Source organism: Ochlerotatus camptorhynchus, unplaced genomic scaffold (genome assembly GCF_037179485.1).
Source record: "Ochlerotatus camptorhynchus isolate MF236.1 unplaced genomic scaffold, CSIRO-AGI_Acam_v1.1 ptg000423l, whole genome shotgun sequence".
In the NCBI taxonomy this organism is placed as follows: domain Eukaryota; kingdom Metazoa; phylum Arthropoda; class Insecta; order Diptera; family Culicidae; genus Ochlerotatus; species Ochlerotatus camptorhynchus.
In genome coordinates, this window is record NW_027040909.1 from 926,870 (window position 1) to 943,050 (window position 16,181).

The following is a 16,181-nucleotide window of genomic DNA, read 5'->3' on the forward strand; positions in this document are numbered from 1 at the left end:
GTCATACTCTGAACCAGTGCTGAGTTGCATCACGGTACTGACAGCCTTTAGATTGATAAACGAGATTCCTGCGGTTAACAATCAAAACAACTGAGAACCCTCTCTCCGTAAAACTTCTCACCAGTATGACACAACAACCGTGAGCTATCGTTGTTTTGCTTTTCTCACTCATTCGCAATATCACTAACACCTGCCATGTGTTACCATCATATCACCGAGGAAAAATAAACAGACATATAAATTGACCGTCATCTCATTTCGAGCATAAATACGGTTATGACGGTTTTGCTTTCAGAAGGTCACAACTAGCGATTTTATGATCGCTGATTGCTCGCTCATCGCGTTGCTCATCGTTACAGCTAAACGCTAGTTGTGACCTTCTGAAAGCAAAATTGACAAATTTTATATGTCATATACAATCTTTACCACCTCTTCTTGCATCTTACAAATAAAAATTATCATTATAGTATCCCATTGTTTCATAATAACGAAAAAAAGCATTTTAGCTGTAATGAGCAATTGCAAGCCTGAATCTAACTGTCATGGATAGCTTTTATGAAGGCGGTCTAGTGAGGTGGAGGTGTTTCAAAGTGATATGCTAGATGACCGTCATTTCTGAGATGTGACGGTTATGCGAGGATGACCGTCAAGGTACAATAACTGTTATGATTATGCACAGCACTGCTCTGAACAACACTGCTAATGGTCGTGTTGTTCAGAGATTCACCATAGAAATAATATGTTATTTAAGACTGGTCCGACCCTTGTTTTCATAATAAAGGATTAATGAAGTTTCATGCAACATGTTCCGATCGATCAGGAACACATAATATTTTTTTAACACGTGAAAGTTTGGTAGATGTTTTTGTTTTACTTTATTTATAAATATAAATACTTCAATGATTAATTCTAATTTGAACCTGGAAATGTAAAAACAGAGATGTGCAGTACCGGACAAAAGTATTTTAACTCTTCCAAAAAGTTCAATAAGCTGTAACTTTTTAAGATGGACATTAAAATTTCTGAAACCTTGGCTGCTGGTACATCAACTATTCAAGTTCTATCGGTATGGTTTTGAGTTTGGTTGGTTGAATTGGTATAAAGTTAGAGCAGTTTGAATGAAACGCTTCTTATTTGACTTTCTACCTTTAAACTAATTTTATTGAAGCACAATGCAGTAAAAACATTGACCTTTAAGTCAAATCTAAAGCTTTTCTAAGAAAAGTTTTTTGACTGCAAATATATAAAATTTTAGGAAATTCGGTTTATTGTACTTCAAGAAATAACACTTTGAAAAAGGGCAGTCAAATACAAAGCGTTTTACTAAAATTTCACAAACTTCCTACAAACTCAGCCAATCAAGCGCAAAACCATACTGATACAATTTGAAAAGTTGATGTACCAGCCATCAACATTTCAGAAATGTTGAAGCCGTCTTGAAAAATTACAGCTCATAGCTCATTAAATTTTTTGAAGAGAAATAAAAATCACGAGGTCTTATTACTTTGTCCGGTGCTGTAGTTGTATTTGTTAATTATCCATATGTTTCTGAAGAGCTGGAATTGGGCACTTGATTTCAGAGTAATACTGGAATTAAATGGGGTATATTTTTTCTATGTATGGTAGATCACAATAATTTCTAAAAAAGATGTTTGAATCGTCTCATACGATTTTTTAATAAAATGTCAAAATTATCTGTTCAAAGAATATTACAATTTTTATAATGTGGGCACTTTATCGGTCAATAATATGAATAACATGTTGACTGAAACCGTTTGGCAGCCGAGATATTCAATTTTGTCGCGGTTTTGTAAATGTTTGCCCACTGTGCACTGATTCATCTTTTCACATAGGGGAAATGGATGTAATGTCGGCCTACATGCCCCTAATTTTGTCCCATTCATAAATTCAGCAACCGACTAAATTTTCAATAGAGACCAAAATATCCTTCAGTATATCGTCCCAATGACGCTTTCATCTAGATAAAATTGATAAATAGCAGATTTTTAGCGATAGACCCAATCATAGATCCATAAACCAATATTAGAGCTATTTTCCCTATAAACCAAATTTGATATTTTAAAGCAACCATCAAAATAAACAGACTATATATGAAAAGACTAGTTAACAGTTGCTTTAAAGGTTAGTTGCCTCCCTAAGCGGACTCCTCGCATCCTAACACTTTTGTTAATCTACTTAATGATATTAGGCTGACTAAATTTTCTTATTTATGTTCGTTTGATGATTATGATATCTCATTAGTCTAATTTAATAAATAATTGGAATCTCTAATCTACCAAATCAATTATAACCCATGCTATATTAAATACCTGCACTTGTGCATGTAATCTAAAATATAACCTGTTTCAAGATGTTTTTGAGTTTGACCTATATTTATTATATATAAATTCGTCTCAGGTGACACCTTCAAGTGACTAAAATGCTTCACTTTAAAGTTAGTTTCCTAGCTGATTTTTAAATTATATAGGGTATATGCTCCAACTACACTGACTTGTTTCCACTATGTCGTCCCACAACATTACTTATGGATATGTCACAACAGAAGCATGCCACCGTGGAAATCCCGAGCCATAGTTCAAACACTTATCCCAAACCAAAATGAAGCATGTATAAGATTAGTTACAATAGCATGTACAAAAATAGTGTTTAACATTGTTCCCTGAGTAATGCTTCAATGAAAACAACAACGAAAGCTTGTCACGCAAATAGAAGGAGTACTGTTGGGCACTTTCTGAAATATTTCAATAGTATAATTCCCGTGCAAACCCATCTGTGTAAAAATAAATAAAATAATAGTGATTTGCGGAAAAACCCGTCAGTATCGCAACCAACGTCAGTGCCTATAAGTAAGCGTGTTACAACGCGGCTCTTTAAAATTGGAGTAACAGGTGTGATAATGTCACGTAAGGATAGAACATTGGTTCTCTCATGCAATGGTTCATCAGAGAGGGGAAGCTCAGTAATCCTTATCGCATGCCCATGACGCTATTCTGCCACGGCATGAGCCAACGATGCCGGACCTAAACCAACCGTCTCCAACGCTCCACTATGAAGCATAAGATTAAGCCCGACCAACATCCAGGTTAGATACTAGCCAATGTGAGGGAGTCCTCCGATTCATACATTTTAAGATCTTATAAAAACTTAAATCCAAAAACTAGACATGTTCTGGCCCTCTTATATGGATATACCTACACGGAAATCAATAGGACATGGGACGGTTATGGGAATGGCGGCAGTTCACCGCAGCTTCCATTAGCTACGTCCATGCTTGACATGCACAGTTGTACACACCATCTGCTCATTTGTTAAAAACTTTTCACTCAGTTGTTGAAATTAAGTTTTAGTTTAAAGTAATTAATAGATTAGGATCATAGTTTACTGTAGACATGCAAAAAGTATCATTTGAATCAACACCAATGAATTTTTACACTTAAAGTCCGAGATATGCAGCGAGCATTTCTCACTTCATTTTTGCAACGCAAAATCAAATACAGTTTATTACTATAATTAAAATCTCCTTTTTTTACATACCTATAAAAAGCTTAAACTCTATTCTATCGACCGCTTCAAACAGAACTATGTTTCGTCAACTCTGTGCAAAGTTATTAGCAAATGAGCAGTTCGTGAGCAAAACTGTGTATGCCAAACATAACTATGTCGGTGAATAAAACTTATACATAAAATGAATAATTACTTACTTTTTCTTAACTACTGCTACCATTGTAGTATGTTGACTACCTTTCGAGTTTCGGATTGACCTGCAAATACAGAACGAAGTTAAAGCGTTTCAAATCAAATTTATCTCATTACATCAACATAAGCTGCACCGGTAACATATCGATATAAGGGTGGTGAATAACACGAAGCAACAGCATAGCATAGCATAGCCTACCAATAGGCGTTTGAAAATAAATCGAACGCAGTGCAGCCAGTAATTTGTGTAATAAAAACAAAACCAAACACTCACCTTCCCAGGACGTCTGCTTCGATGATGCGTGGATACCGTGCGTCCACTACGATGATGTGATGCCCTCCGGTGGCCGGACTTTGGAACGCTTCGATCGCCGCATCGGCCGACTTGACAAAGGTGGGTTCAAAGTTGAGCCGATGGCTGGCGGTGACCAACGCTTCGAACACGGGATCATTTTTGCAAAATGCTATTAAAATCTGTCCCCGCATCGGATGGCATGGCAACGATCGAACGAAAACAGCGTGGGTGGGAAAGAAATATAATGCAAAATTAAACAAATTATTAAACTGACTAAATCAACCAACTACTGCGCTGAAAAACAGAGCGAAGCTTGGCGTGGAATCGATGGAAAAGATGATGATGATGATTTTTATGATAATCGGATATTTCTGATTACGACGTCGCACCTCGCAGGCTTCGTACGCATCATGCAAAAGTGGGTGGACAATTATCTTCGCTATGGAACGGAAGAGCGAGCGACTTGTTGCTTACCTTTATCGGTGGGTTGGGCGGCAACAGGTTGGGAAATTTTAAATCCGATATTAATCTCTGCAAAGTTGTGGACCGGCATGAAAGTAGAAGAGACAAAAGAGAAAAAAACGGAAAGATGTTAGACTAGGTATATTGCTTTGTGTATTGATCTTGTTTACAGCACTGCTGAAAGTGACAATATTGAACGGATTTTGTACTTTGTGCAAAAGGAGGCATTCACTGCCGGGAGATCTGCTATAAGCAGGAAAGTTTTCCTGTAAATTTGCTAGGAAGTTTAAGAAGATAGAGTTTTGCAGGTATAACAAGTTTTGTTTTGCGAATGTAATACGATATGCAATCAACTCTCCACAACTGCATATTCGCTTAGTCGTTGTAGAGTTAATGAATTATAATGAAAAAATATTTTCTGTGCGACTACTTTCAAGGGGGTTTGTTTCATAAGTTGAGTTGCAGAGGGTTGATTGTATGTGAGTATTGAATAGACTTCAGTAGATGTACTTTAATTTTAAGTAAAAAAGGTTGTATTGTTACGTGTATGTGACGATCGAAAAGCATGTTGATAATACATTTCAGTAGATAAAAATAACATCAGAATAGAGGTACATTACCTCTATTTCTTCACATTCGACGAAACTTCTTGAACTTGTTGTTGTTGTGCCATCTTCAGATGCTAAAATAACGAATTATTATGTCAACAGTTTTAGTCACTGTCAATTTTCATAAAATACGCATATCAATAAAAAAGTGCTTTATTATAGTGTATCGCTGGTCTTCGTTGCTCATCTCTGATTTTATTTAAAGCATTAAAATACATAGTTTTGATTTAATTTAATTTAAATTTTGTTTGATGATACTATATTCATAGTCTTCGTCATTTTTAGTCAATTATTAAATACTTTAGTATTATAACTCAGGAAATGTCTCAAATAACTGTCCTAGTTCCTGCACGTTTGTTTACTCATAAAATATTAGAAACATGTAAAGAGCGATAATGATAAGCAAGACTGACACTCATGCATGTATGTTAAGTTTTAAAGTTTGATCAGCATCCCAACATTTGAACGCATTCAAATTGAATGCATCTTGTTTGAAAATATCAGAAAAAAAATCATCGAACAATATCATAATGGTGGTATTGAAATTTCTGTACTCACACGGCCGATGACAGCAACTCAACATTGAGTCAAATTCAACTCATAATAAAGCCCTGCCAATTTAGAATCGGTACGCTTTTTTTGTCCGGTACAGTCAACCCCCGAGTATCTAGACAGAAAACCTTAGTTTCACGTACCCTCTTGTAAATTGTAGATGTCTCCACCGTACGTAACCAATGGGGTCAGCCATCGTTGGTGGTACAACTTTTTTCACATCAGAAAACATGTTTTTGTTTCACTTCAAGTGGACGCCGAAAGCAAACCAAGAATAAATTTTGAGTGAGACGTATTACTGATGTTGCATTGTTTTCCCTATATCTTGGAATTTATTCGATTTGAAAAAAAAACTAGCTAAACTGATACTGTTCCGTGGAGAATAAAAAAAATATTGGTGTAGTTCCATAAACGTCGCAATTAAAAAACCTGAATTAATCCACAAGTGGTGTGATCCAACCCTTCATATTTCTGTTGATTCTGATATTCTCCTTGAAAATGACCCCAAGAGCACCACCCTAATAATGTACCAATTATGAACCGTAAACCAAATGGTTTCACCATATCACACATAGTTCGGAAGATAACAAGAACAGGTTGTTAAGAACTTTTTATGGTTATTTTATAGGTGGGCAATAGTGGGTCATCATGATTATTTTTCCAGAACAATGTTTTTTTGGTTCCATTTGGGGTCCCAAACAACTGTGCAAAATTTGTGGACGATTGGTGGTAACTCCGCTTTCCGCATTGCATTTGAAATTTGTATGGAAATTTGTATGGAAATTAGTATGGGAAAATCTACTTTTTTGCATTTTTATTGCATCTTTAGATGTGAACCACGCATCTAAATACATTAAAGTATAGCCCAGGAAGTGCCTAACAACTTTGCTCAAAAATGTATTGTGCTAGAATGCCCCTAAAAAAAGTTATAGCTTTTCAAAGATCAATGTTACGAATTAATAGCCAACAATCCCTTTTTCTGCCAACACTGCCGGTGTATTAATGAAAGTCAGACTCCAAATTCGAAGTTAATCATTTTATCGTTTTGGTATGTTCAGATGAAATATTCAAAAACAATATATCTATCTCATATGCGTAGTCAGGGGGGGGGGGTTGGGGGTGGGGGTGTTTCACTCATATCATTAGACGTAAAGTTTCAAACTGAAATAACTTCGGAGTTTCTCATCTTATCGATATGGTATGTTCAGATGAATTATTCAAAAACATTTTTTCAATTTCATAGGCATATTAAGAGATGAGGGGGGCTAACTATACCCCCACCCCTCACCCATATAAATGGAGGTAAGTCTTCAAACTGCAATAACTTCGGAGTTTCTGATCTTGTCAAGTTGGTATGTTCAGATGTATTCAAAAACATGTGTTGCATTTAATAGCCGTAGTTAGATTAGGGGGGGGGGGGGCTTACTGTATGCTTCCCAGCCCGCACTTATATTAATGAAAATAAAGATAAAGAATAAAATAACTTTGGAGTTTCCCATCTCTCGAGTTCCTCGGATGGGTTATTCAAAAAAATTTGCCTCATCTCATAAGAGCAGTTGTAAAGCGAGTACAACCATTCTCTTCCCTACTCTTTTGGTGCAATATACAATGTCAGATATATTCACACAAATGTCATGGATTGTAATGATTATATTTCATTTTAATATATTCTACGATTTCTAAGGGTACTTTTTTCAATGCTGTTCTATCCCTTGAAGCAAATATTGCTGTTGAACTAGGCCTCGGGTGAATTTCTTGATAAGTTAGAAATTAGCTTCACCCCTCATTCAGCCATATCGTTGACAACCATCAAGGAAGCAACTCGTTGTATCACATTGAAATAATCTGTATCATTACTCCACTCGTTTGCCGGTTTTTGCATGAAGCCGGTCGAAATTTCGAAAAGGAATCAGCACTGTTATAAGTGACGTTTGGCTTGGGAGCCCAACTGAAACTTAACCCACTTAAAGTTAGCCCAACAAGCGAAATCCGACTGTACCTATGTCTGAGACAAAACTGGTGAAGACAGTTTTCGTTTTCTCTTGTATTTTGTTCTTGATCTACGACTACTTCTGTGTTTCTATATGTGGGTGGCCCGAAAAGCAGTTTAATATTTGACATAGAAGCTTTGTATAGAAATTTAAAATTTCCCAGCTGCTAATAATTCAAACAACATCTCCTCACTAACAAATGAACCGACAAGTGGATATTAAATATTTACACTACAACAATTTTCGTTTAAAAAACTGCATACAGTAAGCCCTTCCCCCCTCCCCACACCCCGCTGTCTAATAACGCTTATGAGATTGAACAAATGTTTTTGAATAATTCATCCTGAACATACCAAATCGATAAAATAAAAAACTCCAAAGTTAATTCAAACTGAAACTATTGAGATGTGTGAGAGGAAGGGGTATATTATTACCCCCCCCTCCCTATCCAACTACACACATGAGATAGAGCAATTGTTTTTGAATAATTTATCTGAACATACTTAATCGGTAAGATAAGATCTCCAATATTATTTCAGTTTGGAATCTACACCGGCAGTGTTGGCAGCAAAAGGGATTTTTGGTGTTTAATTCAAACCATAAATATTTGAATAGCTATAACTTTTTTTTATATACATTCTAGCACCGTACTTGCTTTGGAAAAATTGTTAGGCACTTCCTGAAATATATTTTTACATACTTAGTTACACGGTTCATGCAAAATTGTGGTCTCTGTGGGATAAAAATGCAAAATAGTTGGTTTTCCCATACTAATTTCCATACAAATTTCAAACGCAATGCGGAAAGTCGAGCTACAACCAATCATCCTCAAATTTTGCACAGTTGTTTGGGACTCCAAATGGAACCAAAAAAGGGTTGTTCTCGATTGGTGCGGTAAAGTTTTCGTTTTTCCATGTAACGATGACCCACTCTAGTGGACAAGAACCCAACTAAAAGTGGGCACACAATATTACCACCATTGATATAGTTATTAAATTTTTAAGTACTTTGATGCATCACATGATGGGTTTTAATTCAAAACTGGTCTGGTTAATTCTTTGAGGGCATCTGGGGTATGCCCGGAATTGACCAATGTGGTTTGCGACGCAGGAAACGGCCATAATTGATTTGGTTATCATATTTTGAAGTAATTTGATTGGTCACATGATAGGTTTTATTCCATACCGTTCAAATTTAGTATTATGGCTCACATACCCCTGAACATGTTCCTGTCACATTTCCAGCATTTCCGATTCTGAACCTGTTTAATAATGTTCTATGGGCGAGGCTATGGGATCATGATACTTTTCATTTGGTGGTTGTTGCGTGCAATTCGCATTAGTGGTTACCGTGAAATACGATACACATTTATACATTTCCGGAGATATAATAGTTGAACGCTTCTGAATTTGTTCGACAGCATACAATGTGATCATTATACCTATTGTTTGCTGGTTGTGCTGGAATTCCGTGATTTTCGGGTCTTGTTCCGTTCATATCTCCAGAATCAGTTAATCGATAGAAAATCTATTGATTAAAATTCTATAGAATCATGGTACCTTTCATTTGTTGGTTGTTGCGTTGAATTCGGTAGAGTAGTAGGGGATCGTCCATTAAATATGTCACACTTTTAGGGGAAGGGGGGGGGGTTGGAAACTGCGACGAGACATACAAAAAAAATTAAGGTCCATACAAAAAATGTGACAAAGGGGGGAGGGGTGTTGAAAATGGGTCAAATTTGCGTGACATAATTAATGGACCTTCCCTAGTCGAGAAATACGTTTAAGAAAATTCTGTTACGTGCTCTCACAGCTAGACATTTTACGATTCCGTCAAGTCAATTGGAAGACTATTAGAAAAATATCAGATTCACGGTTCTTAAAAAGAGTTGATTAAAAATAAGACCAACTGTAAATTTACTCCACCATTATTCGATTTGACAGGACCAGAGGACCAGGATTAACAGCATACATTGACATTACACTGGAGCTGTCAAATAGCTCCCGCGCTTTTAGTGGTCTGTTCTGGAATCTGGATTCCAAACTTTAACTGTTTGACTGGATGCGTCAACTGGTATTTTGGGCATCACTGCTCTGTACATCATAATACAAGATTAAAATAGAATCGTGATAATTTTACAAAAAAATACCATAAACACAAAATTACACGAGTTTTGTGATAGCACATCAGTCCCTTCAAATTTGCACGACATCATTTAATGTTTCAGCGATGTTCACGAATGAAAGTTACAATCCGTGTAAATTACAAAATGTCAATGCATTTTACTAGCGAAACGATAAGAGTTTGTCATATTTTTGTCCGATTTTTCCGGTGATTGCCTCTGATCAGCTAGATTCAATAAAATAGTACAAAGAAGTCTCGAAAAGCCACCATTTCCTGTAAGAAAGAACAAACGACACGGCACATAATTATAACTCCTAAACCTTCACTGATTGTTTCACTTTCGGAGTCATCAATTTTGATTTCTATCATTTCCGGTCCCGTACGCATTGTGCTGGCTGTATCTTCTCTACCCGAACCCGATTTCTTCAACCGTCGCATGTCTTCACCACCACCAATTAGCGCTCCCGAATTTGTCTCATACTTGTACAACTGCACATCAAAGTCATTAATCACTCGCCGTCGCAGATTCGGTTGGACCGCATCCAACGGCAGCATCCGAAACGTATCGAATCTTCTCCGCTCGCGGGCATTCAACACTCGGAGCAATATCTTCGAAGCACGCACTTCCTGGTCCATTTTTTTTTTTTTATTAATTTGATTATCGTACTATTTTTTGTTGTTTACGTAACTTTTCCTGACGTTACTTGCACTGGTCGATTTATATGCTAACTAGATTCACAAACTGTTTACTACTTACATCGTCCGTGTCGAAATCGAGTGGGCGTCCTTCGGTGATTTCGTGTAAACTGATCAGCCGCCGTCGGTGGAAGTGGCGTCGATTAGCGGTTCCTCCCCGCTCCAGCGACCGTGGTCGATAGACGGACCCGTCTGAGTTCGTTCTGGTGTATACTTTGGTGTTTCCATTTTTATCTTTTGACGGGTGAGTATTTCGTTAAAAGTGATGAATTTGTTGTGACCCACTGATTAGGGGAAAGATTATGTTTGCAGGGCATCTGTCCCAATCATCCCGGTAAAAACTTCATTGAAATTAATGCAAACATCTTTTTCAAGGCAAATTAGTGTCTTATAATAATAGTTACCATTTCTGAGTATTATTTCGTTCAGTTTTAGCGCCTGTTTGTCCAGATTTTTTACGAGTTCCAGCACTTCCGGACCAGCTGTCGTGTAACCACTGTCGATATCTTCTTCGTCAGTTGATACCAGAGTCTCTTCTGGAAGTAGTTTCATACGTAACTGAACAGGTGATTCCGGTTCTTCCTTCTGTTCCATTACTTCATTCCCAAATGCAACGTTGATATCCGGTAGGCTTGCCGAGTTCGCTTTGGTCAGATCCCCATTTCTGGCTTCAGCCATTGTACTGGACACTGTATTGTGCTGTTTCACGTCCAATACATTAGGCGTCGTAAGAGATGGTTTGTACAGCGATTCCATACTCTTGGTTGAGTTATTCCTCTTGAACAGGGCACGCATCCGGAAGCAACCGTAAATCGGACGGTTGTCCATGATCACTTTCGCTGAATCCGGTCAACTATCGCACATCTTTTCCCACCTGGAACGGTTCTGTTTGTTTGTTTTTTGTTCTTCAGGCAATCAACCAAAATAACGATTCATCCTAATTTGAAGTTGTTACTTTATTATAGCTTGACTTGTCCGTAGTTCTAGAGCGATACCTTGCAGCGAATAACAACGAAAATACCGGGAATTTTCCCCGGCACACAACAGGATTAACGCGAAATTAATTGCTTTCATATTTTCCAATCCACTGGCGGCTATTTTCACATCGAGTTACGCATACAACGTGGGCACGCGTGAGGTCACATTCCAGGAAGGGAGCAAGGAAGTGATCAGAAAATAACTTTCAATATCACAAATCAATTGATTGATTTTCCAACTAATGTTGCGGATGTGGAGACGCGTGAGCCCATTAGTTTGACGTGAAACGGGAAACCATAATATATAATTGAAACGTAATTATTTTCCAGGAAATGTAAAACATGACATTGAATATGTGACTAAATGGCTTATTGGAGTTCGTATTTTCAAATTTCTGTTTGCTATTACTGACAATTGCGGTTGTAATGAAGGGGCCTCATAGCCTAGTCAGTAAATGCACGGTATTACCAAGCCGGAGGCGGCGGGTTCGATACCCTGTCCGGTCGAGGGAATCTTTCGGGTTGGAAATTTTCTTGACTTCCCTGGGCATAGAGTATCATTGTGCTTGCCACACAATATACAAATTCATGCATTGGTATTGGAATCGAAAGCTCTCAATTAATAACTGTGGAAGTGCATTTAGAACACTAATGTCGTTTTCGTTTTTACTACACTACACCGGTGTAGTGTAAGCAGCAATAAGCGCGAGTCATTGACAGCTCATCATAATTTGTTTGTAAACAAAGGTGCAACCGATAGCTACACCCTGAAATTTTTCGGTGTTCGGCAGTGTAGCACCGGTGTAGCTACACCGCAAAAACGAAAACGACATAAGTTGAGAGCACGCAATAAGCTAATATGCTAATATGCACTAAGCAATAAGCTTGAAATGCGAATAAGAAGAAGAAGATGCGGTTGTAATGACCAGTCTACAATTGCATAGAACGATGGCTCCTTCAATAATGACGTGGGGCGAGTTGTGCATCTCATTAGAAGAGTGTGTGTCCCCAAATTTTGGGTCTCATCTAGCTCAGTCGGTAGGTGCAGCTATAAAGCAAGGCCATGTTGGAGGTGGCTGGGTTCAATTCCCAGTCCGGTCGAGGATTTTTTTGGGTTGGAAAACTGATCGACATCCCTGGGCATAATAGAGTATGTATGTTTATCCTTGCCCCACAATAATCACTATTGCATAAAAGGTAACAACTGTGGAAGTGCTCCAAAGAACAATAAGTTGAGAGCTGGCGTAAAGACCCAGTGAGGACGTAAGAAAGCCAAGTCTTTTTCACGCAGTATTCAGCTTCCGTCCCTCTTTTTACAATTTTGGGAAACTAGGAAATACTGTGAAATACCACAAAATATAGGTAGTTTTGGAATCGGAGAGGCGTATACGAACCGGAAGTCGATGTATGACACCATTTTGAAATCCAATATGGCGGCTTCCGGTTGGAGAAAAGCTTGGAAATTTTGTCAAATTTGCCCCATATGGGTATTTTTGGAATAGGGGTGATATGTAGAGACCATGTCTGACGTCATTTTGATCCAAGATGGTGGCTTACTGGTGACTGGTGACTGGTTTGAAAATTGTTTTGAATAACTCCTCCAGTCACTTCAGAATTGATCACCCGAATGTACAGATTTTGATTCTTCCACCGAACACGATATCCCTTATTTAGCACTTGGAGCAGTGAATGATATCCGTTTAAAAAAACGACTATGTCAAGCAGACCTACGTCTTGGACAAACTAGACTTTGACAAGACACTTTTACAATCCGACATTGTGTCCAATTTGATGTTATCACTGAAGAAAAGCACCCTCAATGGCTGCTGGAAAGAAGTTCGGCCAGCTTGCGTAGCAAGAGGAGATAATAGAAATTGTTATGCTATATATATGTACAGTGGTGGCCTTTTAATTAGCACAATATGCCGATTTTCATACAAACTAACCAACTTTGGCATGTTGCAACTATGTTTTGTTATGATCAATTGAGCTGAAATTTTGACTCAGAACTACAAATATGCCGAATTTTGCGTGTACAATCCCCCCCCCCCCCCCCCGAAGAGCGCGAGTAATACGTACCACGTAAATTGAATTCGCGTAAATGGAGTACACGTAGCATATGGGATTTGAACATGGAATATCTCGTGATCATGGACATATAGAATGTTATTGTCTTGGGCAAAGTTGTTCAGTGGATCAAGACTTAAAGGTTGATGGACAGAAGTTCAGAGTTTTCTGACAACGCGGCGCTAGTGTACATGAATTTGTGATATCATTGTTTGTGTGATATCTTGAAATCATTGCCATCTAGGAAGTTGTTTTCTTGGGCAAAGTTGTTCAGTGGATCAAGACCTTATTGTTGGTGGACAGAAGATCTGAATTTTCTCAATACGCGGCACTAGTGTGCATGAATTTGTGATATCATTGTTTGTGTGATGTTTAAAAATGAAGGTCTTGGTCCACTGAAGAACTTTGCCGAAGAAAACAACTTCATAGATGGCAAGGATTTCAAGAAATCACATGAACAAAGAAATCACAAATTCATGCACACTAGCACCGCGTAGTGAGAAAATTCCGAACTTCTATTCACCAACCATCAAGTTTCAATCCACTGAACAACTTCACCCAAGACAGTAACTTTCTAGATGTTAAAGATTTTAAGAATAAACTAGGGAATCACAAATTCAAGCACACTAGCGCCGCATAGTGAGAGAATTCCAAATTTCTGTCCACCAATCATTAGGTCTTGATCCAATGACCAGTTTCACCAAAGGCAGATGGCAAGGATTTCAAAATATGTCATAAACAAGGAAATCACTAATACATGCACACTAGCGCCGTGTAGTGAGACAATTCCGAACCTCTGTCCACCAACCATTAGGTCTTGATCTACTGAACAACTTTGCCCAGGACAGTAACCTTCTATATGTCCAGGATCGCGAGATATCCCATGTTGGTCCCTATTAGGTTAAATCCCATATACTACGTGTACGTGATTTCCTCGCATAAATGGAATCATTCGAGACCAACGTAAATGGAATTCGTGTAGACCGAGTTTGCGTTCTTCGGAGGGAGAGTGTACGTAGTATCAAAGTATTGGAAGCGCTTGCCAGAAATTGACGGGCTGGTTGAAAATGGCCACCTAATTAGAACATTTATAATGAAGCCGGAGTCCGCCATGTTGAATTTCAAAATGGCGATAGACATGGGTTTTCAGTCCTTATCCGTCACCTCGATGCCAAAAATACCTATATTGTAGGATATTTGATAGTATTTCCCAGTTTTTCTGTAACCGGATGCCACCATTTTGGATTCCAAAATGGCGTCACACATAGATTTCTGGTTCCTATATGACACCTTGATTCCAAAAATACCAATATTGTGGGGTATTTGACAGTGTTTCCCATTTTTTCTCTATCCAATGCCAATCTCTATCTAATGCCGCCATCTTGGATTCCAAAATTGCATCAGATATGGATTTCCGGTTCCTATATGGCACTTCAATTCCAAAAATATCAATATTGTGGGGTATTTGACAATATTTTCAAAAACCTATTGTTACCAAGTAAATCCCAAATAACGAGATTTTTATGCACTACCCGAACAGGAGAAAATAACTTATGTATACAAAATTCAGGTATGATTTCAGCATTACCAGCAACCTAAATATGGTATTATTGAGGCTGACTAACTCTACGAAAAACGAACTAGTACATAATTTAGTTATTATAATAACTGATGGATAACAAACGCTTTTTTGATGTCAGAATGGCAATAATATCTATCCAACACCTTTTTTAGATGTTCTTTTTTTTTAAACTGAAAGACGATTTTTCGAAGATTAATTCGCTAGTGTGAGATTTTTAGAGCATTTTGATGCATCACCCACCTCGGTATCATAACAGAATAAGATATTCACATGTTATCGGTTATTTATCGGTTCTTGCGGTTTGGTTCGTTAATGGAGGTTCCAGTGTAATTCCATAAACTTCAAGCATTATAATCAGGGTTGGAGCGATAGAAATGTATTTAATTCTGCTAAGATTTTTCATCGGTGACATGAACGCTCAGGTAGGACGGGTGGTAATGTACAGACAGGCAATCAGACCAAACAACCTGTATGTCGTATCGAACGACAACGGCCAACGATGCGTGAACTTTGCAGCCTCTCGGGGTATGGTAGTCCGAAGTACCGTTTTCCTCGGCAAAGATATCTACAAAGCCACCTGGAGATTACCTGACCAACACACAGAAAACCAAATCGATCATGTTATAATCGACGAGAAATTCTTCTCTGACATTATCAACGTCCGCACGTACCGCTCAAAACTCTCGACGGTGCATAACGCCCGTCGAAGTCGAATGCCGCGACCCAACATTGAGCAATTACGGGACGCCAGTGTTGCCCAGGATTACGCGCAGCAGCTGGAAATTGAATCTGAAGCGATACAGACAAGCGCTGAACAGACAAAACTCGGTTTTCCGAAGGAAGAAGCGTCAGCAGGAAGACCGAGATCGCGAGGAGATGGAAAATCTGTACCGCATGAACGACACACGGAAGTTCTACGAGTAGCTAAATAGTTCACGCAAAGGCTACGTGCCGCAAGCCGATATGTGCAAGGACTTGGACGGTAACCTTCTCACGAACGAGTGTGAGGTGATTGAGAGGTGGAAGCAGTACTATGACGAGCACCTCAACGGTGAAGCAGCAGAAAACGAAGGTGGCACGGCAACAGACCTTGGAGCACGCGCAGAAGAC

The 16,181-nt window shown here is 38.4% G+C and overlaps 1 protein-coding gene across 5 annotated transcripts in view; it reads right to left on the bottom strand.

Moving 5' to 3' along the window:
* The window catches only part of Pde8 (phosphodiesterase 8), a 379,861-nt gene that overhangs the window by 35,252 nt on the left and 328,428 nt on the right, over positions 1–16,181 (bottom strand). For 3 of the 5 annotated variants that reach the window (XM_065233901.1, XM_065233902.1, XM_065233903.1), the window contains 3 exons: positions 4,487–4,543; positions 3,992–4,191; positions 3,723–3,782 (listed from right to left, as the gene is read on the bottom strand). In XM_065233901.1, the coding sequence (XP_065089973.1) occupies positions 3,723–3,782; positions 3,992–4,191; positions 4,487–4,543 (317 nt within the window). Of the gene's footprint in view, positions 1–3,722; positions 3,783–3,991; positions 4,192–4,486; positions 4,544–10,506; positions 10,680–10,849; positions 11,405–16,181 lie in introns of those variants that run through there. The other 2 variants (XM_065233899.1, XM_065233898.1) reach the window with 2 other exon arrangements.